Source organism: Eubalaena glacialis, chromosome 13 (assembly GCF_028564815.1).
Source record: "Eubalaena glacialis isolate mEubGla1 chromosome 13, mEubGla1.1.hap2.+ XY, whole genome shotgun sequence".
Taxonomy (NCBI): Eukaryota; Metazoa; Chordata; class Mammalia; order Artiodactyla; family Balaenidae; genus Eubalaena; species Eubalaena glacialis.
In genome coordinates this window covers 5,231,648-5,259,124 of record NC_083728.1, presented here as the reverse complement: position 1 = coordinate 5,259,124, position 27,477 = coordinate 5,231,648, and the positions used below count along the sequence as shown (strand labels likewise).

Here is a 27,477-nt window from a genome sequence, read left to right as displayed (position 1 = left end):
TTTTTCTCTACTTAAAGCATATTTCTTCTCTTGTTCTTTGAGCAGCCAAAACGGATGTGTTGGATGCACTGGCTCTGTTAACAGGCCTCTACCAGGTGTCTATTGTCACTCTTACATCTAACACCACAGCCATAATTGATGGAGAGTTGAGTTGCAAGCTCTTAGGACTAATTGCAGAGTCTAAAACATTTCCTGCAGCTGCCTTTAAATAACAATAATAACAATAGTAATAATATTTTGTACTTTACAATTTGCAAAGCGCTTTCACATACATCATATCATTTAATCTTCACAATAAATAAGGCTTTTTGAATGCTTAGATCTTTCCTAAAGTGAGAAATCATGGTGCACATCTTGATTGAATCATGGTGAGTTGCCAGAAGTTCTTGCCGTGATAAGCATTTGTTGAGCACCTTCTGTGCCTAAAGCACTTTACTAAGGACAGCACGGGGTGAACTTCCCGTAAGGAGATACCGAGTAAGTAGCCCCGGCCCAGTAACTGTGGTCTTGCTCCTGGCTCACTCCCCCTTCCGCATCACAGTCACTGTTTTGGCGGCTGCTTGCTAAACCATAAAGTTATAGAAATATTACTAGGAATTCATTGTATCAGAGTTTAAGTTTTTAAAACTAGGATTCTGATACTTATCTAAGCTCAGTAATACTTCAGGAAGTCATTCTATCGATTTCAGCTTGAACTTTCTTGAAAATTATGTATCTGTTACTTGAATCTCAAGGATATTTCAGATCCAGCATATTTGAAAATGTCTAGCCATTGAGTTGGTTGTCCTGATTAGGATGATTAGGCTATGACTCCAAGAGTACAACTTGACCCTCAGCCCCAGAAGGCTTATTCAGTGGGAAGGAAGACATAATCATCTCTGGGTTCTTGAGCCAGACTCGGATGCACTGAGGAGACTGGGAGAGAAAGGGCTTCCCAGGAGGGAGCTTCCTGGGTGAGATGGGGAGTAGAGGGTAGCATTGGAGCCGAGCACAGGCCCAGGGCAGGACTCCTGAACCTTTAGCCAGGAGCCCCTAGAGGGTCCAGGCATGTGTTCTGGGCCACCACAGCTCCTCACAGAGTCTCCAGAAAGCATGAGACCCCCCCCCAGCCCCTGCCTTCAAAGGCCCCTGGGCAGAGTGGCGCCTCACAGAGAGCAGTAAGACATGCCCATCAGCATTCCTTTCCCCGTGGAGGGCTGGGGCGGGCGGCCGCTGAGGCCTGATGTGGCCCATCAGGACCACCAAGGGGCTGCTTTGTTACTGAAACACAGAGGAGCCAGCTGTCTTCCTGCTTCTCGTTTGGCATCTTAGTTTTATTAACTCTAGTATTACACTAGCTCTTTATGTGGTCACGTGGTTTAGGAATGGGTGAGGACAAACCTAAATGGCCTAATGCTTATAAGCACACTGATTTCCTGGACACAGTTTTTTTTACAAAAGTTTTCCCATGGTGCCATCTTTTTAGAGAGCAGCTTCTGTATATTACAAGGGAGGCTAATGTCTGGATTATCAAATTATCTCTTGGTTCTTTTGATATGGAGCTCAGGCAGTCACAAGCCAAAGAACCCTTCCTTTGTGTTGGGCAGATATGCCTGACACTTTATTTTGACACAGAATATGCAGCCAGCATCTGAGCATCTCGTAAATACTCCAGAGAGGACCACAATTAGGATATAGTGTGGAGCGGGAGTTTGAGCGTGAAGTCTAAGTGGTGTTTCCAGCTGGGGCTGGCGACGTGCTTTAAATAATTGTATTCTGATCATTTAGGTCTCTCTTTATAGGGCATCTTTTATGACCAAGACTGTCCAGTACCAAAATGAGCTACATAAATTCCTAATCTGGGACACAGCTGGACAAGAACGAGTAAGTCACTCTTTAATTTACTATGTGTTTTTCTGAGGCCCAGATTAAAGCCCCGACAAAACCGCCGGTTCCTGTCATTTCACGTCACTCGCCTCACCTCTCTGCGCTGGAGACACGTCTTTCCATTTGCGTGGGCCAGCCTTTCTCTTTTCAATTAGAACCATGGAGTCCACCGATGGAGAAAGTGATATGGGCACTGAGGACATTTTTATACTTTTTAGTGTCTTCAAGTAAACGCTGACCAACAGGCCTGGTAAAACCCTGCTCAGAGTATTGTGTGTAATTTGGGGCTCCATCCTCTAGCAAAGATGTAAAAGAATTAATGGTAGAAAGGGAGAGTTAAGCACATCCCATTTATAGTCGCCTTTTAAAAGCTAAGGAGGGAACTTTACAGCATATAAAGTTTGAGATTTAAGTGAAATGGATGAGCTAACACAGTGCCGTGCAATAGGTGCTTAATAAACGCCTGATGATGAAGTTGTCCAGAGTGGTCATCTGCCTCAGGAAGGGCCTGGACCAGAGCTGGGCCGGGAGCACGGCCTCACCGTGCAGAATGGCATTTGGCAAAGCCCGCCCGAGTCGGACGGGGTGGGAAGGCGGGGAGGGGACCAGACACTGCTGCCACCTCATTTTCCCTCTGGGCCCGGAGTCTCATTTCCCTGTTGAGGTGTGTCTGGCAGCTACCCCATTATTCAGCTGCTGTTTAATTTTATTTTCAAACAGTATTATCAAAACAAGAACATGTGATGGATGCACAGTGCTATCTTAAGCTCTTACAAGTATAGCAGAAGTAATCAGGAGAAATAGTCTGTCCTCACAGTCTTATCTGAGACAGCATAGATACCGCGAATGGTATAAAACCTGACAAGAATCATCACAGACACGTGGAGGAAAACACAACAAGCCGTTGCTGTTGTCCTAGACGTAGACAGCATACATTTGTACAGATTTAATGTCTAAAGTTTGCTCTGTTTGGTTTCCTCTGTTTTTTAATGCTGGATATCACACCCTGTGTCCATTTCCTCATCTTAGATGCGTCTGCTAAGTCTCCGGTCCCCGCTGCTCCTACGTTGTTTGGGCCGTGTGTCTCCAGTGGGGATAGGCCTTTGCTAACCACCACTCTGCTGTCCTTCAGAAGGGCTGCTTGCCACACAGTGTTCCTGAACATATCCATGGACACAGCCCTGGCATCTAGCCTATTAGCCACGAACTCGTGGCTCTTCATACAAGTAATATATGTGCCCTTTCACTGAATCCCAAGTTTCGGTTACCCCCCTCCCATATATTTGATGACACAGCAAAACCCTCATTATAAAGCATCATGCTATGATATAGATTCCATTGTGCTTTGAATCAGAGCCTGTCCTGGTAGACATGGTGATATATAACATCTCTTCTTTCCAGAACATAAAAGAAGAATAACAAGGGTTTATGCCTCTCTCTCGCTGCTACCATAACAGCAGGATTCTGTGAAGTTTTGTAATTAGCTGGTCTGCATGCCTCTTGTTTCCCCATTTCTAATTGATTCTGCACCAGGAGTAGTTGCTCTGAGATGCAAATCTGCCTCACCCCTACCTGGAGCTCCCTCACTGAACCAGCCAGGGGCTCGCGCAGGGAGTGTAGATGAGCCCAGTGGGCCCGGAAGGCCCGCCCATCAGAGCCCCGCGCCGAGGAGACCCTCAGGAGAGGGGTGCCTGCAGTGAGCCCTCGCTCCAGCTGGTTGTCGCCAGATCACAGGGTTTAAGAAGAGTGAAACATCTGACAGCTAATCACAAACTGTTTGAAATGCTGTGAGGATCCTCCAGGGCGCATCTGTAAGCTTGTCCTTCCCGTTTGTCCTGGGCACGGCCTTTAGGGCCCGGACCGTGCCAACCTCGGCCTGACTCTCCACCTTCACCTCCTCCCACCAATTCATCCTCCAAGACCAAGCGGCATAGGCTTCTGCAGTGCGCCAGGCCCGTCCACACCCTCGTACCCAGGGCTTGCCGTCCCCTCTGCTCAGAATACCCTCCCTGCCACCGTTAGCCTAGAGACCGCACGCTCAGCCGTCAGAGCTCGCGTCTGATGTCGCCCCAGGGAGCTTTCCTCACCACCCCTGCCGTTCTCCGATGGCCACGTGTCCGCTGTGCTCAGGCGTGACCGCGGGGGCGCTCCTCGACGCCCTCCCGGTCAGCCTGCCACGTCGGCGAGACTGCGTGTCCCGGCAGCTCCGGCTTCTACATACGCCTCGGATCCACTCAGTTCTCCCTGTCTCCACTGCCAGCTCTCTGCTCTCCGCCACTTTAACTCTCACCTGAGAATTCCTTTCACCTTTTAACTTCCCCCTTCCCAGCCCCACTTAATACCTTATCCTCCCACTTAACTGCCCACTGCTCCTCTCCTGGGAGCCACGCCCTGCCCACTGGCCTGCACAGCCCTGCACGGCCTGTTCTACCTGCTCTCCAGGGCCCTCCCGGTCCGTCCACGCTCTCAACCACTGAGCTCCAGCCCGCTGCCTCCGCTCAGTTCCTCAAACTCTCCAGAACCGCACCTTCATACACGCTGTTTCTCGTACTGGAACTCTCTCTTCCCTCCACTCAGAGCCTGGCCAGCTGGCTCCTTACCAGCCTTTTCGTCTCAAGTTCAACGTCACACCTTCACAGTTTTCCCTAGCCCCTCTGTACCTAAGCACGACCCCAGCTCGTTCTCCATCACTGCCCTTTATTCATTTCCCTCAGGACCCTCATTCCAAGTTGTAATTAGATAGCTTTCTACACACTCTTCCTGACAGGCTGTGCCCACAGACTGTAAACTGTGAGAGCTGGGACCACGGGGTCGTATTCCCAGGGCCCAGCACAGAGCCTGATCTGGGGTTGATGCTCAGATATTGGGAGGACCAATTAGCAGCTGAACTCTTTAGTGTATCTCTTCGGATCCTGAACAGTCTTTGCGATTGCCCACATCCATGGGATTGTCCCCCGTTTCCTTACCTGTTTATCTTCCGTTAGACTGTGAGCTCCTTGGGGGCAGGGACCGTCCTCATGTCTGTGCGCTCAGCCCCTGGCACACAGTACTGATGCCAGTGATTTAGATCAGTTTATTGTCAGCCTACTTTGGCACAGGTAAGGAGGGACAGATCCTCTAGCTAGTTTTACCGTGTGAGTATTGCGTGCCTCAAATTGTACATTTCTGATATTTGCATATTTATTATTCAATTCTCTGTAGTAATGACATTTATTATGGAACCAAAAGTCATCGTAAAATGGCACCCCTTTATGATGAACTGACCATTCAGACATCCTCCCCATTTGACCCTCGCGTTTTCACAGATGGATCATCTTTCTGATGGTCCAGTCGCAGTTGGTTGCAAAGTAATTTCATTAAGTCAATGAAAGTGATTTTGGAGAACTTCGCAGATGTCATGCAAAGCCATGGACGGTAAGGGGTTTGTTACATTAAGTGAGGAGAAAACTACTGATCAGAATGATGACATAAGTGCTTCAGAAGGTAATGATTTGTGTATCAAAAGGTTGACAGGCCTAGGGAAAACTGATGGAGTCCTCAAATATTTTGTAAAAATTCCTTTTTTATGATAGGACTAGGAAAGGCAAACATGAAATGAAAGATAGATATCGTATTGTGCCAGCATATGGTTTTATCAAAAGAATCACAGTCAAGTTATCGATCAACTCTGACTCAGTGTTCATTCAGGAAACTAGCTCCTGGTTGCAATAATAAACCTAAGTTTTTTCTAATATCAGATAAAATGAAACTCGTTTTCATAATTTTTTTCTCAAGATGGAGCCTTTGTCAAACCTTTTCATTCCTATTTGCTATCCTAAATGAATTCGTTTTAAGTGATCTTTTCCCACCAATCACCCTGCACTGACAGGGACTCCTGCAGAAGCATGGAGACAGACCCAGCCCCTGCTCAGACGTGCACCTCAAGTCCATATCAGAAATGCACCGTAACTGTAGCAGCAGCATTTCAGTTACTTGCCATCTGTCTGTGATCATGTAAAAGAAAGCTTCTAACCAAAGTCTAATAGACACTGCATCCAGTCCTTGAAGATTTATGTCCCTGAATCTTACTGTGGTTTCTCCTAATGACTGTTTCTAGAGGGCAGAGCACCAGGAAGACACGGACTCATCCACTGTCACAGGAGCCACATAGGAGTTGTTCTCGTGTCTGAAATCAGGAAAACGTGTAGTGGCTTAATATCTAGAGCCAGGGTCCACACTGTGGCCCACAGGCCAAATCCAGCTTGCTTCCCGTTTTATCAGAACACAGCCATGCTTATTTGTTTACATATTGTCTATGGCTACTTTCACACTTCCGTAATAGAGCTGAGGAGTTGCGACAGAGATCATATGACCCACAAAGCCCCAAGTGTTTACTGCCTACCCCCTTCCAGAAAAAGTTTGCCAACCGCTGATCTAGAGCCAGATTGGGAGCAGAGCTGTGTGGACATCCGTTTAGTCTCTTTTTAAGCTGCCACCGTCTTTCTTTACACCAAAAGGACATGGAAAGAGTTTCAGTGTCAGTAATGGTGGAGTGGCTTGTAACAGACTAACCCTCCCACAGGTAACTATTATGTGTAAACTCTGGACAAAACATTAAACAACTCTCTGAAGGTACTGCCAAGCAACCAGATGCAGTTGGGGACTGAAAAGGGAATGACATTGAGTGAGACTCACATTTTCATGGCTTTTCCCCAGAGGGCACTCCCCAGACCATGCAGCACAGGGTAGCTAGGACTCCAGCAGAAAGACTGTCTTTTTAGCTTGCAGTATTTGAGGACAGAGTGTAAGGTTGCTAGAGCAGCTGGGAAAGAAGGAGGCAAATCCCAGAAAAGATGGATCCAACAAGGAGGGAAACCCCAAAAATCTGCTTGTAAATACCCTTCAAGGCTTTGCTTAACCCCCAAATTGTGAATGCACAGGGGCGACACTCAGAGACCCAAGAGAAACCAACAGCTGGAGGGGTGACAAGACGGAGCAGAGATTCAGCTGCTGCTCATCACAGGAAAAGGAGAGTTTGGAGTCCAGTCCTGCCCTGTGAGAGGGGGTTCATAAACACTTCGGGCTTCCCTTGAAACTTCTGAAGGGCCATGTCTTAAGAGTAGAGACCCAAGTAGACCCACCCTAACCATGTGTAAAACCAATCTCAGGGTGATTAGCCAATGTTTTAACACTCTTCAGAGAAGATAAGGGAAACCAGATGGTTTAGAAATGTTCAAAGATTTAAAGGAAAAGTAGTCTTTTTTTTTTTTTTTTTTTTTTTTAGGAAAAGTAGTCATAATCTACTTAACTACAGATGGGGAATCGTACACAGAATGACAACTAATAATCAGACGGAAATGCTAAAACTGAAAACTGTAATAGTTAAGATGAAAAGTCCACTGGATAAGTGACAAAACAGAAGAACAGAGTGGAAGAATAGGAACATAGTCTTAGTACCATAGGGACAAATTCAAACAATCTAACATATGTGTAACTTGAGACCCAGAAGTTGTAAAAAGGGGGGAAGGAGACAGAAAGAAAAGATATTTTGAGAAATAATGGCTGAAAATTTCCCAAATTTTGGTGGAATATATCAACTCACAAATCCAAAAGTTTAGCAAACTCATAGGTACAAAGAAAACCACATCTAGTTCCATCGTAATCAAACTGCTGAAAACCAAAGTTAAAGAGACAGATCTTGAAAGCAGCCAGAGATAACAGTATAGACACATATGTGTGGGACACAACAGTATGAATGAGGGCCAGCTTCCCACAGAGTCAGTGGAGGCCAGGAGACAGTGGAGCAGTGTATCTTTAAAGTGCCAAAATTATCCATCTGCCAAAATTATCTTTAAAATATGAAGTCAAAGTCATGACACCGTTAGAAGAAGAAAAGCAGAGAGGATTTAGCAGCAGCGGTCCCAGAAAGGTTCTCAGGCTAGAGGAAATGACACCAGATGGTAACTCAGATCCGTAGGAAGAAATAATAACCACTAGAAACAGTAAATATAAAAATCTGTCTTTTTTCTTCTTATTTAAGAGACTACTGGCTATTTAATGCAAAAATTATAATATTGGATTGTGTGGGTTATCACATAGATTTAAAATATTTGACAATAGCACAAAAGACAGTGGGATAAAAAAACTCTTGTAAGGTTCTGATCTTTTTTTTTTTTTTTTAATAAATTTATTTATTTATTTATTTATTTTTGGCTGTGTTGGGTCTTCGCCTCTGTGCGAGGGCCCTCTCCACTTGCGGCGAGCGGGGACCACTCTTCATCGCGGTGCGCGGGCCTCTCACTGTCGCGGCCTCTCCCGCTGCGGAGCACAGGCTCCAGACGCGCAGGCTCAGCAGCTGTGGCTCACGGGCTTAGTTGCTCCGCGGCATGTGGGATCCTCCCAGACCAGGGCTCGAACCCGTGTCCCCTGCATTGGCAGGCAGACTCCCAACCACTGCGCCACCAGGGAAGCCCCAGATTCTGATCTTTTACATGCGGTGGTGCATTTTAAACTCTAAGTCAACTGTGAGGAATGTATATTGTAGTTACAAGAGCAGCCACTTAAAAAGTAATACAGGAAGGTATAACTAAAAAGCCAATGGACAAATTAATAAGTTAAAATTGAATACTAAAAAATAGTTAATGCAAAAGAAGGGAAGAAAGGAAGAACAGGTTGTTTTTTTTTTTTTAATGGAACAAATATAAAGCAAACAGCAAAATGGTAGAACTAATATTAGTAAAAACCAAATATATCGGTAAGTACATTAAATGTAAAGGAACTAAACATTCCACTTAAAAGGCAGAGGTTGTCAGATTGGATCAAAAGTCAGGATCTAACAATGTGCTGGTTATAAAAGGATTACCTTAAATGTAAACCCAGACATTGCTTGAAAATAAGAGAATGGAAGAGGATATTCTATGCAGATCTTAAGCAAGAGAAAACCATTGCGGTTATATCAATATCAATAAATATCAATAAAATAGACTTGGATATTCAAGGATAAAGAAGGGGCATGAAAAGAGGAGCATTAGGGAACTTTCCATGTTGATACAAACGTTTTATATCTCGGTGGGATGGTGTTTACGTGGTTGTATACATACACATTTGTTGTTTTACCAAAACTTAAGACCTTTTACCAAACTTAAGATCTTTGCACTTCTCTAAATGAATTTTACCTTACAAATTTAAATGCAAAAAACAAAACAAAGCCAAAGAACCAACAATCTTGTAAAGCATGTTGCCAGAATAATGCATCAAAAATGAAAGCTAATATTGCCTTTGCTCCTGTGACTCTCACCCCTTGGAAGACAATCCAGAGTCTTTTCTACCTAATAATCTAGTTTCCTTAAAGTTGCTTACAGGCTTTATTATTGTTTTTTTTTTTTTCTTCTCTAATACTTAACATATTTTATTGGAAGTTATCAGGCTTTGACCCCAGAAGCAGGGATCTTTCTCATTGAGACTAGTAAAACTTCACATGGATGGTCATCTGGGTTTGGCATTTAGTTTGACCTCCTCCTGCACCTAAACAGTTCTTATTCCCTTATTCCCCACTTCTGGCTTACTACAGTGTGCCAGGCGCCTGGCCCAGAGATAAAACGGGGTACTGAACAGACATGCTCTCTTCCTCATGGAGTTTACAGTCATAATTTCACTTTCATTTATAAAACTCAAATTAGCATGAAAGTTTAAAAGCCAAAGGTTAAGTCATTGGGTAAGAAGTTGTGGAGTCTGTAATTCTGTATATGGAATGTATTCAGATGCTCACTTCTGATGACAGTTCCTACCTGTGTTTTGCGGGGAAGCCACAGAACAGAGAGCCAGAGGGGAGTCCAGTGGTATCTCTCACATCATATGTAGGGGTCAGGTTTCAAAGTCAGGGTGTAAGACAAAGGTCAAGCGTAGGTAAGAGTCTCAACACTGGCATCACATTCACTGAGCAAGGTGCTCACACAGATGCCCAGGAACCAGGGTTGACTGGGGAGAGAGCTTCCCATTTTCCATCTCACACTCTAGCAAGAGAAATGGCCCACTGAATCAGCCTCGCTGTTTAAATTGTTATTCCTCTCCCTTTCCTTCTCTTCCCTCCCTGTTGTATTGGGGCAGGGAGGTGATTGGTGGGAAGGAGCCCTGCACACAGAGTTAAATTCATGTAAATGAAATGAGATCTGTACCTGCATTTGGGAATTGCCACGTGTGTGGAAGATATCAAAAAAGCGAGTTACAGGCCCATCCAAGTCGTGAATGTAAATGTGTACTCATTTCTGTAGCACAATCAGCATTTAGATTACAGGGTTATCTTTTCAACACCCAAACGCAGCCACTTCTCTGGAGAACTATTTGCAGCATTATTTTTATCTCTTTGATAGTTTGGGAAGCCAAAGTTTAAAGGACTATTGAACAAATGAATTTGGGAATTATAACATTGAGTACAACTAAAAATCCTTTTTAGCTGAAACAATTGTTTATAGCACCATATTTAATTCCTATAAAACTGTATTCTAAACTACCTTCTGAGAGGCATTTCAGTGTTACATTAAAAGTTTTTGCCTTTGGTAATTATTGGTTCATTTGCTTTAAAGCATCATGTCATCTTCTTTGGCTTAAGAGAAAGATTACCTTTTGTGCAGGGATAATGGGCTTAAAAGTCTAGTAAAAAACATATTTAACCAGTTTTCCCAATTTTGTTGTTTATTTTTCCCTCTTCTCTGCAGTTTCGTGCCTTAGCGCCAATGTACTATCGCGGCTCGGCTGCAGCTATAATTGTTTATGATATCACAAAAGAAGTAAGACTTACGTACCGTTTTCTTTAGACTATTTTGAAAACTCTGTTTTGGTTGCTTAGATCTCCAGTTGCTTTCCTCCTCTGTGTTACAGGAGACATTTTCAACATTAAAGAATTGGGTAAAAGAGCTTCGACAGCACGGCCCACCCAATATTGTAGTTGCCATTGCAGGAAATAAGTGTGATCTTATCGACGTAAGGTAAGTTATTAGAACAGGAGATTACAGTGCTGATTATGTGTTCCTTTTCTTAGAGAGCAATATCCAATATAAGAATCTTGCTTTTATTTTATCTCTGACATTGAAAACTTCCTTTTTGTTGTTTGGTTGGAGTCCTGAAGTTTCAAACTAAAATTTAAGAGTTCAGACATTTGGAGCTAATTAGATTATATATCGAGACAGGTGTGTAATTTATTTAAACGTCATTTGCATCATACTTGACATTATCTGGGATTAGTGTAGCCCTCAGCTCTCATGACATAGGATACCTGAATGGGGAAGGATATTTTAAGGAAAGCACGTTTATTGGCAGTTTCTCTGGACCACTTCCACGATTCCCCAAGCAAGGGCTCTACTTTGAGGGGAAGAGAAACCCCGGTGATTCTCTGGCCATTCCATTGGATGCATTGCTAGTAGTCCCGAGTTCTATTCTGTTCTGTTCTGTTTTCTTTAACCATAGAAGTGGTGTAATTGGGAGGACCACGGCATCAGGGCTCATTCACCAGCCATTCGTGACATCCTTTATCATCATAAATCTGGTTAATTACTGGGTAGGTGGGGATCACATTAAGCTCTTGATGGGCAGAATTTCTGATTTGCAATTCGTTGCCTTCCAGAGAGGTCATGGAGAGAGATGCTAAGGACTACGCCGACTCCATCCATGCAATTTTTGTAGAGACCAGCGCAAAAAACGCGATAAACATAAACGAACTCTTTATAGAAATTAGTGAGTATCTCTGTGCCTTATGGGTTTCCTCTGTGCAGAGCAACTTAAAACAGAATTATCTTGCCTAGTAGAATTTTCTCCTTACGTAGAGTGGTCTAGTCTCTGATATGTTCTCAGTGGAATGAGATTTGAGAATTTAAGAGTGACGGTGGGTTTTCATATCATGCTGTAAGTGCTGGAGAGCTGCTGCCTGATGACTGTAGCCCTTCTAGAAAGAATGTTGCCACTGAATAAATAATGTGCAGGGCCTAGAGGTCCTAGAAGCTGTCATCTCTCCCTCTTTCTCTCTTTAAATGTGTTTCAATTAGTTGTCCAGAGTCATTGAAAATGAACAAAATAAATAAAGGGAAATGAAATGTGTGTGTAATTCCACTATAAGAAAGCCCTCAAAAATTAATACTAGGCACTCGCTAGTGAAACGTAAGACCACTTTTTCCCACCCTTCCTCTTTCCCTTTCCAGAAGTGTTAATAGGATGACACTAGATAGGAGAGAGGCTGCTGCGTACCTTTGGGATCCTCTACAGATTGTATCTGTTTATTCATTTCATTCAAATTCATCAGTATATTCATTGAGAACTGTTCCAGGCTCGGGGGGGACAGCGGCAAACACGATGGGGTCTGCCCCTGCTGTCCTGGGGTGCACGTTCCACTGTGGGAGAGACAGTGAACACACAAATAAGTGAGGTCCTTTCAGATGATGAGCAGTGATAGGAAGAAAATAACAGGATGAAGTGAAAGAGTTTCTGCAGGTGGTCGGGGAAGGCTTCTCTGAGGAGGTGATACTGGAGCTGAGACCTGACAGAGCAGGTGTGCAGAGCCCTGGGGTTCATGTTAACTGACCAGGTCAGACTTCCCGTTGGAGGACAGGAGAAAGCCAGCAAAGCACAGTGAACTTATTCATTCAGATCCATCCTTTGGGGGAGATCTGAGAGAAGTGGAAGGAGCCTTGGCCAACATGTAGAGGAAGGGCCACTGGGGCCAGGCAGGGACGGCCCAACAGAGGAGCAGGCCTGGGGCAAGCGCCGAGACCTGGGGGGCTGCAGAAAGCCCTGGTGACCCTGACAGCTGGCAAGGGCAGGCCCAGCTCCAGCAGGTGGACCGCACTGGGATTTAGGCCCTTGGCTGCTCAACTGTTGGGGTTATTTTCGGTGTTATTTTTATTTTTTGATGTTTTTAGTTTGTTCTGAGAACCAGAGATCTGAATTTTATGTAACATGTCACACTGTTTAAATCTGGCCGCTTCTTCACATATTTTCAGGACACTGTGCAGGCGTGCCAGGCGCGTCTGCTGCCTGGGGCGGCTGGTAGAGGCCGGTGTGCACGCTGCAGTCCAGCCCCTTCCCTCCAGCGCTGAAGAGTCATGATATTTATCGTCTTCCTAGATTGTAAATAGCAGTTACCCAGCATTCTTGAAAGGCAGCGTGAAGCCAGTCGGGAATTTTTCACAGTTCAAGCTAAAATATCGAAGTGTGTGGTGTCATGAGTGCTAAAATTATCACTATTTCTTTAAAGTGTTCTTTACTCCAGCAGTATTAAAAAACAGGAAGGTGGTGAACTATACCAATAATGAAAATTCCTGTATAAAAACTAGCCTGTACATACTCATTTTAACTGTGAAAAATAAAAAATATATGTTCAAAAAGATTAGAAAAATTTAAAGAGATGTAAATTGAGTTTATTATTTACTGGGCTGTTGTAAAATTGCATTAGCACAGTGCCTGGTTTGCTAGCTTTTAAAGTCTAGTATACATGCTGAAAAGTGCTCATAGCAGAAGTGTAAAGCTCCAGGCATGTTCACGGACTGAGTAGACTCCTGTAATCAGCACTCACTTCAAGACCCAGCGGCGTCCCGGCAGCCTTCCCCTCCTCCCCACCCCCAGGGAGGCACCATCCTGACCGCTAACTCTTCTTGTTTTGCCTGTTTTTATATTTTATGCTTTTTAAAACATACTGGGTTTACTCTCCTGTGCGTGGCGTCTTTAGCTCTACATCACGTTTGGTAGATTCGTCCACATCAGCGCGCGGTTCATCCTCATCGCCATAGAGTGTGTGTGCTTGGGCGGGCGCGGCGAGGAATACCCACAGTGTGGATAGGCGTTTGGGTAGTTATGTCCAGTTTCGAGCTGTGACAAGTAGAACCTCTGTGAACATTCTGCTTCATGTCCAACACGTACACGACAGGTACACATTTTTCTTGGGTCTGTTTATACCCAGGAGAAGAATGGCTGAGTCTTCAGGTACGCGTGCGTTGAGCACAAGTTTACTGTCAAACAGTCTTCAGGGTGGTTATATTGGCACGGACTCCAGTGGGGTCTGCGAACCCCAGTCACTCTGACGCGGAGGGGCAGGGTAGTGACCTGCACCTATGGCAGTGAATGAAGTCGAGCACCTTTCCAGTGTCTGTTTACATTTTTATGATATCTAGATATCCTCTTTTGTGTAGTTTTGCCTATTTTCCTGTTGGGTTTATCTGCCTTTATCTTAGTATTTATAGTTTATTTTGACTATGAGCCCGTTGTTGATTATGTCTATTGGAGAGATGCACTGTGTGCCTTGACTTTCTTTTTTTTTTTTTAATTAATTTATTTATTTATTTTTGGCTGTGTTGGGTCTTTGTTGCTGCGCACAGGCTTTCTCTAGTTGCGGTGAGCGGGGGCTACTATTCGTTGCGGTGCGCAGGCTTCTCATTTCAGTGGCTTCTCTTGTTGCGGAGCACGGGCTCTAGGCGCGCAGGCTTCAGTAGTTGTGGCACATGGGCTCAGTAGTTGTGGCTCGCGGGCTCTAGAGCGCAGGCTTAGTAGTTGTGGCGCATGGGCTTCGTTGCTCCACGGCACATGGGATCTTCCCGGACCAGGGCTCGAACCTGTGTCCCCTGCATTGGCAGGCGGATTCTTAACCACTGCGCCACCAGGAAAGTCCCTTGACTTTCATTTTTGAATCAACTCCTTTAGTAACTTGGAGCTTTTAATCTTAATGTAATCCAATTTATCCTTATTTTCCCTTACGGTTAGCATTTTGGGGCTCCTGTTTAAGAAATCCTTGCATAGTCTCAGGTCACGAAGGTGTTCTCCTCTGCTTTCTTCTAAAAATATTTCAGAGATGGCTCTGTAATACCAGCTGTGTTTTCAGTATCCATTTATTGAGAAATAAGTAATGACAAGAAGAGTCAGTAAAGCTTTTAAATAAATTTGCACTGTATTCACAGCAGTGCATATAGGCATTTGAAAGTGCTTGTAGGACATACTGGAGGATGCTTCCTAGCCATGCGGGCACCATGCTGTGTACTGCCCTCTCCCTCCCCAACCCCAGATTTGCAGGCTGCTGGATGTGCCAGAGGCTTCAGGCTGGGCACCCGAGGACCTGAGAGTTGGCAGATTCCCGCTCAGCCTCATTAATGCCAAAGATGCAGGTGTCAGTTCGTTCCATGTTTTCAAAATACCTCAGTGCCAGGTGCTATGCTAAATAGATATTGGAAACATAAAGCTGGAGATCTCTTCCCTTGAAGAGCTTTGGGACTGATTAGAGGGAGATAATGGAGATAGTTGCGTAAACAAATGTGTAGTAACGTGCTTCTTGCTCTTGACTTGATTTTAGCATCTGAGATACTGGACAGAGTTAGGAAGTGGGAGGGTGTCAGGAAAGCCATTGTACAGGAAGCAGCCCTTGAGTCATCAGTGAGGTAGGTGGATGGGTGATTTAAGGTTTCTCTCGAAATTGACATTGTGATTCACAGAGCAGTAAAGTGAAACCTGTTCATTCTCATGCATTGTTGGTAGGAGAATAAAGTGGCACAGCCTCTTCAGAGAGCAATTTGGCAGCATCTGTCAAAATTGAAATTTCACGTCCTTCTTGCATTTGTGCTAGATAGACACTGGGAATACAGTGTCGGTGTCAGATAAATACCCAGGAGTAGAATCGCGTGACCCGGCTCTTCCACGCCTGTTAATTTATCCCACACATGCACTCATGGGTTTACAAACACAGTCTTTGCATTGTTTTTAATAACATCAAAATATTGGAAACAGACTTAAATATCTATCAATAGGGGATAAAGAACGGTACATCCACACAACGCGGTATCACAGAGCTATTTAAAAGAGCGCTCTGGTGGAGCAATCCCCAGGATATATTAAGTGAAACAGTATTTGCTCCGGCCCTGGTTTTAAGAGCGTGTGTGTACTGTGCGTGTCTGCACACACCTGTCTCTGGAAGGTGGCCTCTGCCACGAGACAGAGGGACTGGCACATTCTGATGCAATTTTTTTAACATGTAATTTTTTTTAGTTAAAAAAAATGTGTACTAAATGCCATGTGATACCCTTCTTTGGACCCTGGAACAGAAACAGGACATTAGTGGGAAAACTGATGGCATCTGACAAAAGTCTGGAGTCGGGTTGATAGTGATGTTCCAGTGTCGAGTTCTTCATTTTGCCAAATCCCATGGTAATGCTATAAGATACCAAAATCAGGGGAAACTGGGTGAGGGGGATACAGCAGTGGTCTGTGTTATCTTTGCAACTTTTCTGTATATCTAAAAGTCTTCCAAAATGAGAAGTTTTTTCAACTTTTTTAATTTTAATGAAACCTGTCAAATTGCATCTGCGAAATGGTTGTGTCTGGGAATGAACAGATTGAGAAAGTGAAAGCTCATTCCCTTCCCTCCCCTCCTGTCCTCTTGGTTCAGGTCGAAGAATTCCATCCACTGACGCCAACCCGCCTTCCGGTGGAAAGGGCTTCAAACTCCGAAGACAGCCTTCGGAGCCGAAACGGAGCTGCTGCTGACTGAGCCTCGGCCTCCAGGCTCAACAGTGAAGTAGGTGGTCCTGAAAGTTAGCGGGAGGGCTGGAGCCCTGTCGCCAGGGGTCGCCTCGCCAGTCTTGGATCTTCTTCGGGCAACAAGGCAACAAGGATTCACAGGAATTGACCGGTTCTGTTTCCTCTTTGGAGACTGCAGCAATAATATTTCAGTCTGTGGACTTCTTTTCTGTAAAGAATCTCTGGTGTACAAAGGGACTACTACATCATTGGCTTTTGACCTTGCTGAGAAGGAGTGTATAATTGTATGGATGGTAGGATTAAATTGTTGAGTAGTTTTGTAATCAAGATTTTATGTAACATTTGTAAAGGGAAAATTAGCACTTTTGTGGTTCTTAAGGGAAAAAAAAGATCTTGTGGAGATTATCATTTCCTTGGTTTCCCATTGATACCAATGATACCATTTCCTTGGTATCATTTAGAATGTGGTCGGTTATCATAAATGGAGGGATGGCAATTATTATTTGAAGCTAAAAATGGGTTATTTATAGGGCTGATGGAGATGGTTTCACCCCTGCCGTCTCTAAAGCACTTTCCATTGGGTACATCAGCCCAGGACATGGCACAGTAAACTCACAGCAGCAGGTGCATGCCTCACCCTGGGTTTGCATCCTGACCCTGTCATGTGCGTGTCACCAGGCACATTATTGGCACCTTTTTAAGGAAGCTGTCACGATCAAGGTGGTGGTGGTGGTAGAGAAGCTGCCTGGAATAAATTGAATTGCAGATGATTAAACTGACTAGCAGTGGTTTACAAAGAGAGGAAGAGAGAAAGTAAAGAAAGTGGTGTAAATGCTGTCAATTTTTTATTTAACCGAGATATTTTGGTGGGGGAGACAATGATCTGTTGCTTAGCGTATGTAAAGTTGTAGGCTGTATTTACGAGACCATTGCTTACAGATTATAAATTATGTAAATACATTAACAAATTCTGTGTTTCATTCAACACTCCATTTACTCTCGCACTGTGCCCGCCCATTTCTCAGCCTGTGCACAGGAGGCTCCTTGAAGCACGTTGACATGGTGCAAAAGCTTAGAGCGCGTGGCTTGCGATCGGTCAGGATTTCTCTGCCTTCCCTCCCGCCACCCCTGCCCCTCCAGTCCCATCTGGAAATCATCGTGAAGACGTATGCCACTTTGACAAGCCTGACTAGCCCTTCCTAGCTTCGGGGCAAAAGATTAAGGTCCCGAGCTCTCGGCATTTACCTACCTGGTCTTGGGGGTAAGTTTCTTTTAGCTTTTACAGCAATCTCAGGCCAACTGTTTCGAGAGAGCTTTCCTTGTTAACAATTTAGCCTGCCTTTCAGTTTCCCTTGTTTTCCCTGCCTCTGTTAGTGGTTAACTCTCTCTTCCCTCAGGGAGCCTGCTGAGATTTTTAATGTAATCTAAAAATAAAGCACTGAAGTGAAGTTGGTGAAAATTTGTTCCTGGGCTAATTTGGCACCCTTCCAACCTGAGTATTCTACAGGAAGGAAATGTACAAGATTAAATAGGAAATGAAACAGTTTGAATTTCAAACCAAATTGTGCTTTCAGAGCTATCCTTAAACTGAACAGTTGAAACTTTTAAAAATAATGGTTATTTCTTTGTGCCCCCCACTTGATACGGTTAGATTGTAATGGGAAAATTATAACTCAGATTAAGTAAAAAACGATTCCCTTTCCCCTGGTGTATGTCTTAAGCATTTGGAATTGCTTATTCTCTTATCGAAATCATATAGAAGGAATGTAGGTAGTGAAAATTCTAATGTTGTTTTGTTTAAAATACGTGTGGACTCTGTGCCCCTGCAGCATCTAGCTTCCTTCCCAGCGTGAAATTAGCAAGCTTTCGGAGAGAATGCATCATTCCAAGGGCTGGGCTCTTTACACCTGAAGGTGGTTTGGCTTTGTTTCATATACTTCCAAATGGATCGGGCCATCAGGCCACTGCCCTGGTTTGTCCCTAACATTGCCACTGCTGGGCCTCTATCTCCATGACAACAACATAAAACAAAGGTTGCTGGATTCACGAAGACGCGATGCGTGTGTGGCCCTTTCCGTCTTTTTTCACCAAAAGATGACACAAATCTGTGACCTTCACATGTTTTCAACCAAAGCTGTCAGTCAGCGTGGATGATTTCATGGTGTCTGGGTGCACAGGGAAAGGCATAGTGCCTCGGTGCCTCTCTTATTGGTAAGGCCTCCGAATGCCTCTCATCCTATTGTGACATTTACTGCACGGAGCCCAGAACGGGTCCATCCTTCAGCCCTCCGCAGCCGCTTTCTCATCCTGATTTCTCGTTCTCCTTCCCATGTGTTCCTCATGCGTTTCAGGGCCTCTCTTGCTCTCATTTTCCTCAGTCTGTCTCAGAAATTGCCATGGCTCTGTTTCTCATGTGGTGTCTTTTTAATGCTTAACAATAACAACTACACATTGCTCTCTCAGAATTCAGAATTCATACTTGATGAGAACAGGGGGAAAATGTTTTCAGTTATCTTGTTTGCTTCTCAAATGCAAAGATGAATATTAAATCAGAAACAGTGTTTTATTTTGAGCCCACTTTGGATTATTCACCTGACTAAACAGTGATCTAGTGCACGTTTTATATATTCTTTATTCTTATGTCTTATTATGAGAAAATGCTAGACTGTAAAAGAATTGAGACATAGCCCATCTATAAAAATCTTTTGGTTCTCTTATGACGCAGGGCCATCTTTAAAAACTTTGGGGACTGAAAAGAGAAAAATCATTAATTAGCTGCAAGTGTATATTGATTCCTCTCAGAGAAATGGAAATCAGCTCTTTGCAGGTGTCCAATCTTAGTAACCATTGGTCTTAAGAACTCTCCTTTCACATAAGTGTTTTTCTGATTCTGTGATAACTCATTAACTGTCATTTGGTGATTAAAAGAACATAAAGTATGAGTATGATTAAGGGTCCTTCATTTTAAACTCTCTTTAATAAGTGATTAGGGAGAAGTACCTATTGCAGGCCCTTCTGGTTCCAAATGAAACCTCCATCACCTGCTTTTCAGCCACAGGCCACGTTCTACACACAGCGAAGGAAAGGTTTGATTCCTTTAGAATAACACACTTCCTGGTCGCCTGTGTGTGATTTTGTTTGAGGTGCCTGCCTCCCGTTGTACACAGGCTTCCTGGATTCGTCCCCACGTCTGAGAGGATTGACCCTCCTATATTGGAGGCCCGACCTCCTCTAAGTGGGCTGGTGTCCTTCTTGAGGTTATCGGGTTTTATTATTTCTAAATATATAAAAAGGGAAAGAAAACCACATTTAATTTCAGAACTTCTCTTTACGTTTTGTGTTTATTTCTTTTCTATTCTCAAGAAGGAAAATAGGTCTAGGAGACCTTCTAAATTAAACTCTGGGAGATAGAATAATGAAAATGTCCTCAGATGACTATTCCACGGCTTTCCTGGAGGCGTCAAACCAGCATATCTGTACTGTTATGTGATTGTGTTAAAATGGGCAGATTTAATTCAGACTACACTGCACTGATTGGCATGTCAGCCTCAGAGCTTGAAAAGGCATTTGTTCACTGTTATATGCATCTTTTTATAGGCTGAGAGTAAGTTGCAAAAGAGGTTGTATAAATTCTTATAAGCATTTTTTCACTTGTTTTTTTCAGAACACGCTGAGAATGTGATTCATGGCCCCTTAGTGTATAAGAAATATGCACACAGTATGTTATATATATGACAGACGAGCCCCCTACACATTCGGACGTCTTTGCAAGAAACTGTATAAGTAATGAGAAAATCCTTTCCTTCTGGGGAAAAGTTATTAGAATCCCCTTAACTCTGATCTATACTAGGTACCTGCTGTAGAACATCTGGGGGGGAAATGACAGCCCACAGACTCAGGCTGGCTCTTCTCTCTCAACTCATTAGGCTGCAAATGTTCCTCCTGTCTCTGTAATGAAAGTTAAACAACAGTGATAAGCTAGAGAGTGGAAACCTGTAAAAATTCTTCATTATTTAAATTTGTTTTAAAGGGACTATAGCAGCATGACTTGTTTGACTGCAAGAGATCGTCTACCTCTTAACAGTTAATATTTTTTAAAAGAAGAAGCAAAATGTACCTTCAAGGGTCAGGCTGTGACTATATACCTGCCCTCAGCTTGGTCCATCAAAAATTTTTAAATGATTTAAGGTAACGCTTAGGAGATGTGTTTTAACTCCTGTGGTACTATGATTCAAACAAACAAACAAAAAAACAGTCCAAGCACCAAATTTATCCAGGAGATAAACATGATAACTGTATAGTTTTAGCAAAGGGGGGTGGAGGTGGAATTTAGCCTTGGACTGAAAGAAATGACCTCTGCCCATTTCTCTTGACAGCAGAGTTACTTGTCTTGACTTCCAGTAATAGAAATCCAGGCAATGTGGTTATCCAGTTTTCATGAAATATTAATGGAATTCTGGGGCATTTGTCCTGTTTTATGTGCAAATGAAAGTCTAAAAAAATATCAGGAGGGTATTACATTTTTCAGGAGCCTCCACTTTTTCAGTCCAAGAGAATGATAAGTGAGCAACCTGTTATTGATGAAGTTTCATTAGGCATAATGAAGAAAGGGAATAAATAGAACCAAGAATCTCCATCTTTCTCAGTTTGTCCTTCAGGATTCTCCTAGCATGTAAGGAGAATGATTTACTTCCCAAATCTAGAAGGACTTCCAGTGGCATAGATCAACTTTGATTTTTGGTCTGTACCATCAGAAATAACTAATATCTGTGTTCTTTCCTCTTAGAGTATAATCAGTTCCAGATAGGCTAGAATTGTTTGTGGCTTTCAAACAAAAGATTCAGAAGTTTATTAAAAAGAAAAATCCAAACTCTTCCATCTTTTCCTTTCATTACCTTGAACATTTTAGATAGATAGTAAGATTAGGATGTGTCATCAGTAGATACTAGAATTAAAACCATGGAGTCTTAACAAATTAAACAGAAATTTAAAAAAATTCATGGCCAGTTCATTTTCAGATTGGTGTGCATGGTCCTGGCATCCAGTGCCTCATCAAAATGCTTCATAATTGAAACAAACAAAATTCTAGGTAGCTTTCCACGAACAGGAATTCAAGTGCCAGGAATTCAGCCAGTTAATGGGAAATTCTCAGATAGGAATGATTTTTTGAAAGAGCCTTCTATAATTGGCAGTTTTAAACTGTAGACCTTAATCATCTCCTTAATCCTGCAAAAGAAAATGCTCCGGTTTTGATGCAACTTCTTGATTCAGGAACTTTTTCGTGTTTCCAGAAGCAAATTGTTTAAAGCGGTGCTTCAGAGGAAATCATCTTTAAAACAGCATTTCACACACAGGGCTGACAATCTTTACTCAGAATTGCAATTATCCAGGAAACTCCCCATCTTATGTCACGGAGAAAAGCCGAGCACCCCTTCTTCCCCAGGGCAAGCCCAGCGCCCAGTGAGCACCAGCTGGCGTGGGACAGGCTGGGGGGCGGGGTGGAGCGCGCCCCCTCCCACTTCAGGAATCGTCAGCACCCAGCAGCGTGTGACATCAATTGGAGCTTAACCCTTAATTCATCGTTATTAATTTTTTCATGAAATTTATACTTGAATAATCAGTTTCACCCACTGGAAAATGTTGAATGTGGGGCTTAAATGTGTGTACCTCCGCTGACTGCCTGTGCGGTTATTACCTAGTTTAGGAAACTTTCTTCATGTGCATCACGCACGTGATGTCCAAGTGACTGGTCGATTCAGTGTGGGGAAAATTAGCAGCAGCTGGCCGGTCAGAGCAACTGATTGGTGGCTCTGTTTCTTAAACCATTTGTTGTATTGTGTAGACGGAGCTTTATTGCCCTGGAAAAGTGTTTTGTTTTTTTTTTTTTTAACTCTCATCCAGCCGCTCAGTCTTTCCATCATCTCACTTTATGAGTCACTCACATAATTGTCAATCATGCCTCAGACCTTCTTAAGAACGGACGTCTTGCCTTCTCTGTGATCGAAGCCAACTTCTTGGCCTTATTTCTCTTCTTCTCATTTTGCTGTGGGCTCTCCCTGAAAGACGCAGGGCACCAGCCGCCTCAGCGCGTGTGACATGCCTTCCCGTGCCGCCTTACCTGGTCGCAGCAGTAAGGTTTGCCCACCACATCCAACAGGGAAAGCAACAGGCAACCAGTACTGTCAGATAACACAAAGGCTAATTTTAGGGGCGGAAGTCCAGTATTTCCAACGAGGAAAAGGGCAGTACTAGCTTACAGTGGCAACATGACTGCGGAACAAAATGTTTCTTACCGCCGGCGATGAGGCAGTTTAAGTGTCAGCACCTCGCTTAGTTTGTAATAGAACATTTGTGAAAGTGTGTAAAACCCCAAGTCTAAAGTCTTGAAGAGAAATGGCTGTGGAGATGAGCCTAAACATTTAAAAAAAAAAAAAAAAAGCTAAGCCGTTGTACCAGCAATTCTTATTTCTCCTACGAATGTCATGCCTTTTCAAGACCTGATGCAAGGAGTAAGATATTTGTGCCTTTCTATAATAGCGTCTATTATGAAAAAAATCAAATTAAGTTGCTTACAGATTAGGCCGCCTTGTCGCACTATAAACAGCCCAAATTTATAGCCGTGGCTTCCCTGCATGACGCATCGCTTAATTACCTGTGATGAAATATTGTAATGATGGTTTGCCAAGCTTAAATGGATGTTTGAAGACTTTATTTTTGCAGTCTTAACCTTGGGCTGGACCTAAGTCTATATATAAACCGTATGATGTCTGTATTGTTTGTAGATGCTGACGAAAGAAAACTTGATCTTTTGATTTTTGTTGTAAGATTTTTCTTTTTACATTTAGGCTGGTAGTAGTAGATGGTTTGCAATGGTGGTTGATTTGGCATACTTTTAAACTATATTGTTTTAGCTTGAATATTCTATACTAAACTTTTATAGAGTATAACATGCTAAGTCACTACAAAATTTGTTGTATTGTAAGGAGAGTGTAAACATTTTGTTAATAAAATGCTATGTTTACAGATATATGTATTTGCCTTTCAAGTGGTTTTTCTTTGTGATAGTCTTCATCACACGTTTGTCTTAACCAAATCTCCCGGAGTCATTTTAAAATGATTTTTGAAAACTGGAATGCCAGAACTTGGATAGCTGTAGTGTCTGGTGAGCAGCGCGGTATTTGTATCCATCACTCCAGCTCCCAGCATCTCTCTCTTAGACAACTCCTTGCTGTCCGTGTCCTTGCAGAGCTCAGATGGGGAACGATGATGCAGGCAGGCCTGCAAAGCCTCCAGCGAGCGTTTGGAGGGAATGCTGCTTCCCCACCTCGTGAGCAAAAAGTTTCACACCATCTTCTGTTATCTGGTGGATTTCGTCAGCGATGCCAGCATTTCCATTCAGTGTGGACTTCAGCCCTGGACTCCCTCAGTCCGTGCATTGCCCACAGAAGCACAGCTTCACACACTCGTTTTCTCTTTGATATCCCTCTGCGAGAGAAGCACAGTTGTCTATATGCTATGGTTGTGTTGACAGGACAGACGTGTTCTAACAAGGGAACCAGAGAGAGCAGCAAACTCTGGAGATGGACAGACTTGGGTTTGAGCTTCAGCTTAACCCCTTTCTAGGCTGGGTGGCCTTAGACAAAGTAGTTAACCTCTCTGAGTTTCGTGGTCTTCATCTGTAAAATGGGAAGATAATAAAGCACCAACCACATGTGGCTATTTGGGAGAGAGAGCTACATAACTGGCATTCAGCACAACAGTGACCAAGAGTAAGTGCTCGCATATAACTTGTTTTTAAAGCCGTCTCCCTGATAATCTTTATCTGTTTCAGTTAAAATAACTGTTGGTCATTAGTTTGGTTTTTTGTTTGTTGTCATTTTTTTTTTTTTGAAACATAACATACAGAAAGTTCCATAAATCTTGTGTACACCTCAATACACGTTCACAAAGGAGACATACCCACGTAACTACCCCTCAGCCCAAACAGCAGGACATCATCACATCCCAGAAGCTCCGCCCTGTACCTCTCTGGAGGAGATTAATTTTGAACTTTACCATACATACCGTTTGGAACCGTAGTGTATGTACTCCTGGGTCTGGCTTCTTTTCATTCAACACGGGCTGTAATATTCACATTCATTCTCACTGCTCTGTCGTATTCCACTGTGTGAATAAACTACTGTTTATCCGTTCTGCATTGATAAGCGTTGGGTTGTCTCCAGATTTTTGCCATTACGAATGTACCACAACAAACATTCTTACACGTGTCTTTGGTGCCCGTATACAGATTTCTGCTGGACATATACCAGGGAGTGGAATTACTGAGTCATGGGAGAGAGAGATATTTGTAGATTGGTTTATTCATTTTTGCTTCAGTAGATGCAGTTTTCCTAACGTGGCATATCACTAGAACTCCCACCCACAGCGTATAAGAATTGCAGTTGCGCAGCACCCTTGCCAACACGTGATATATTCTCCATTTTAGCCGTTCTTGCAGGGTGTAGTGGTACCATACGGTGGAATTTGCATTTTCCTACTCGATGTGTGTTTCTTAGTCCATATCCTCCAGTGTTACAGTACATACACCCACAGCCAGAGCTGCGTGTGTGGGGAGATGAAGGAGGATGATGCGAGGTATGGTGGGGACCCCCAAACCCAGGGTCAACTCCCAGGTCCTTTATCTGGCTACTGGAGAAGATAGACCAGAAAAGGCCATAGGTGAAGTTGAAAGGTGAACCAAAACCTGGGGGGGGGGGGAATGTTTGCTGCATATATGATGGAATCGATTACTATCTAAGTCTGCTAAGAGTGTCCAGAAAGCAGAAAGAACCACCCTCAAGAAAGGAAATAAAAGGACCCATTACATGAAAAGACAACTCACAAGAAAGAAAATACACATAGCAAATTAACAGATTAAAGAGGATAAACTACACTAATGCACATCCAAACCAGTGAACTAGTGTTTGGCCTGTTGGTGAGGGAAGCACACCAAGCCCTCTGGGGGGGGGAACCCCTCCCTTGGTCTGCATCTAAAGGCATCACCGCCTGGAGATACTGTAGAAGGATTCACACAAAGAACAGTCTTTGCAGCCTTGCTTATAACTTCTAGAAAAGGAGCATAAAGGAAACAAAACTGTCACATACAAATTAACATGGAAAGGTGCGCCCAATATATTGAGTGAGAAAGATCAGGATGTGTGTAGAGTATGAGTCTATTTGTATAAAACAAATTATGCACGTACACACATTTATATGTGTGCATGCTTTCAAAATCTCCTCCCTGAGGAGAGACGCTTGGATACAGAGCTGTTACCTTTTTTTCACTTTCTGCTTTATCTGTACTTCTATAGTTTTAAAATTTTTTTACTGCGTGTTAGGTGTGGATTTTTTGTTATTAAAAAAAAAATCATGGGGACTTCCCTGGTGGTGCAGTGGTGAAGACTCCATGCTCCCAATGCAGGGGGCCGAGGTTCGATCCCTGGTCCAGGAACTAGATCCCACATGCATGCCGCAACTAAGAGTTCGCATGCCACAACTAAGGAGCCTGCCTGCTGCAACTAAGACCCGACACAACCAAATAAATAAATATTCTTTTTAAAAAGTCATGAACTCCTGCACCCTAATTCACTCTTCAGATTCTTCATGAAAACTGGCTCAATACATACACTGAAGTTGCATTGGTCTTATTTTTCCTTTTTAAAACACACACACAGGGACTTCCCTGATGGTGCAGTGGTTAAGAATCCGCCTGCCATTGCAGGGGACACGGGTTCGAGCCCTGGTCCGGGAAGATCCCACATGCCGCAGAGCTACTAAGCCCGTGTGCCACAACTACTGAGCCTGCGCTCTAGAGCCTGCGAGCCACAACTACGGAGCCCATGTGCCAGAACTACTGAAGCCCACGTGGCTGGAGCCCACAACAAGAGAAGCCACGGCAATGAGAAGCCCACGCACCGCAACGAAGAGTAGCCCCCGCTCGCTGCAACTAGAGAAAGCCGGCACACAGCAACGAAGACGCAATGCAGTCAAAAATAAATAAATTAAAATAAATTTTTAAAAAATAAAACACACACACACACACACACACACTCCTTCAATTTGGTTAGTAAAAAGCTTAGAGCCGGATTGGAGCGAGTGTTTAGAAGTTTACAGTCCACATTTATTTTGATATCTTTTCAAGCTGCCCTAAACCCTCCTAGAAGAAAGGGTGGTGGGGAGAGTATCAATAAATATATGTTAAGAAGAAGAATATTAGACTATCACCTGTCAAAATAGTACCATTACAGAAGCCAGTCTCATTTATAGATGCCAAGAAAAAGAGAAGACTGTCAAAAGGGAAGAAACAAATCAGCACACACCCGAAACAAACAGGGATGTTTTAAATGCAGACACAAAACAACTGGGCTTTATTTTTCCACAAGCAACTGGCTGTTGCCTTAGAGCATATAAGAACTAAATCATGGACCCAGGTTCCTAAGCAACCTTAATGTTTATTGCAGGGGTTTTTTTCCCTTTAGAACTTAAGAACTAGATTTCCATTAAGATGGCATATTATAAAAATAAAATGCAAAGCCTTTAAAATTTTCCAGTTGTTTGGCTTATAATATAACACTAGCCAAAAACATGATTCTCCACTGAAAATGTCAGTGTTGGTTGGGAAGTCAAGCATCATCAGCCTTCTAGGATTTACCAAGAGTATTAAATTATCAGTTCTCTTTATACCCTTTCTGAGAGACTGCTGGAGCTTGTAAGGGAGAAGAAAGGAAAAAAAGACTTTACAGCTAACACCTTGTCAAAAAGAATCACTGTGTTAGTAATGATTTTAATCAGACCTCTGGTCACTGAGATTTTTTATTTTCAGCGTAACCTTTCAGCATCTTCCAGGAAACAATGTAAGAATGCAGAGATCACCTTTTAAGATGTGTTCATAAAGCTGATATAACCACAGGTATCACTGTTAAAGGGGTGGGAAACAGGACAAGAGGGTCAGAATTCTCTTTATTAATACACAGTGTAGAATATTATTACCTTCAGGCTTCTGTTAAATAAAATATATGGAAAACATAATGGGAAAGCTACCAAGGCTCCACTCCATTAGAGAAAGGTCACTTTTAAGAAGAAAATTGT

At 43.2% G+C, this 27,477-nt stretch overlaps 1 protein-coding gene across 2 annotated transcripts in view; it reads left to right on the top strand.

Moving 5' to 3' along the window:
* RAB22A (RAB22A, member RAS oncogene family) overlaps positions 1-23,332 on the top strand; it is a 53,828-nt gene extending 30,496 nt beyond the window's left edge. Inside the window, exons 3-7 of one of the 2 annotated variants that reach the window (XM_061208225.1) lie at positions 1,782-1,863; positions 10,560-10,631; positions 10,723-10,829; positions 11,465-11,574; positions 16,259-23,332. In XM_061208225.1, coding sequence (XP_061064208.1) covers positions 1,782-1,863; positions 10,560-10,631; positions 10,723-10,829; positions 11,465-11,574; positions 16,259-16,356 — 469 coding nt within the window. In that variant the 3' untranslated portion in view covers positions 16,357-23,332. The remainder of the gene's footprint in view (positions 1-1,781; positions 1,864-10,559; positions 10,632-10,722; positions 10,830-11,464; positions 11,575-16,258) is intronic. The other variant, XM_061208226.1, reaches the window with a different exon arrangement.
* The last annotated feature ends 4,145 nt before the right edge of the window (positions 23,333-27,477 follow it).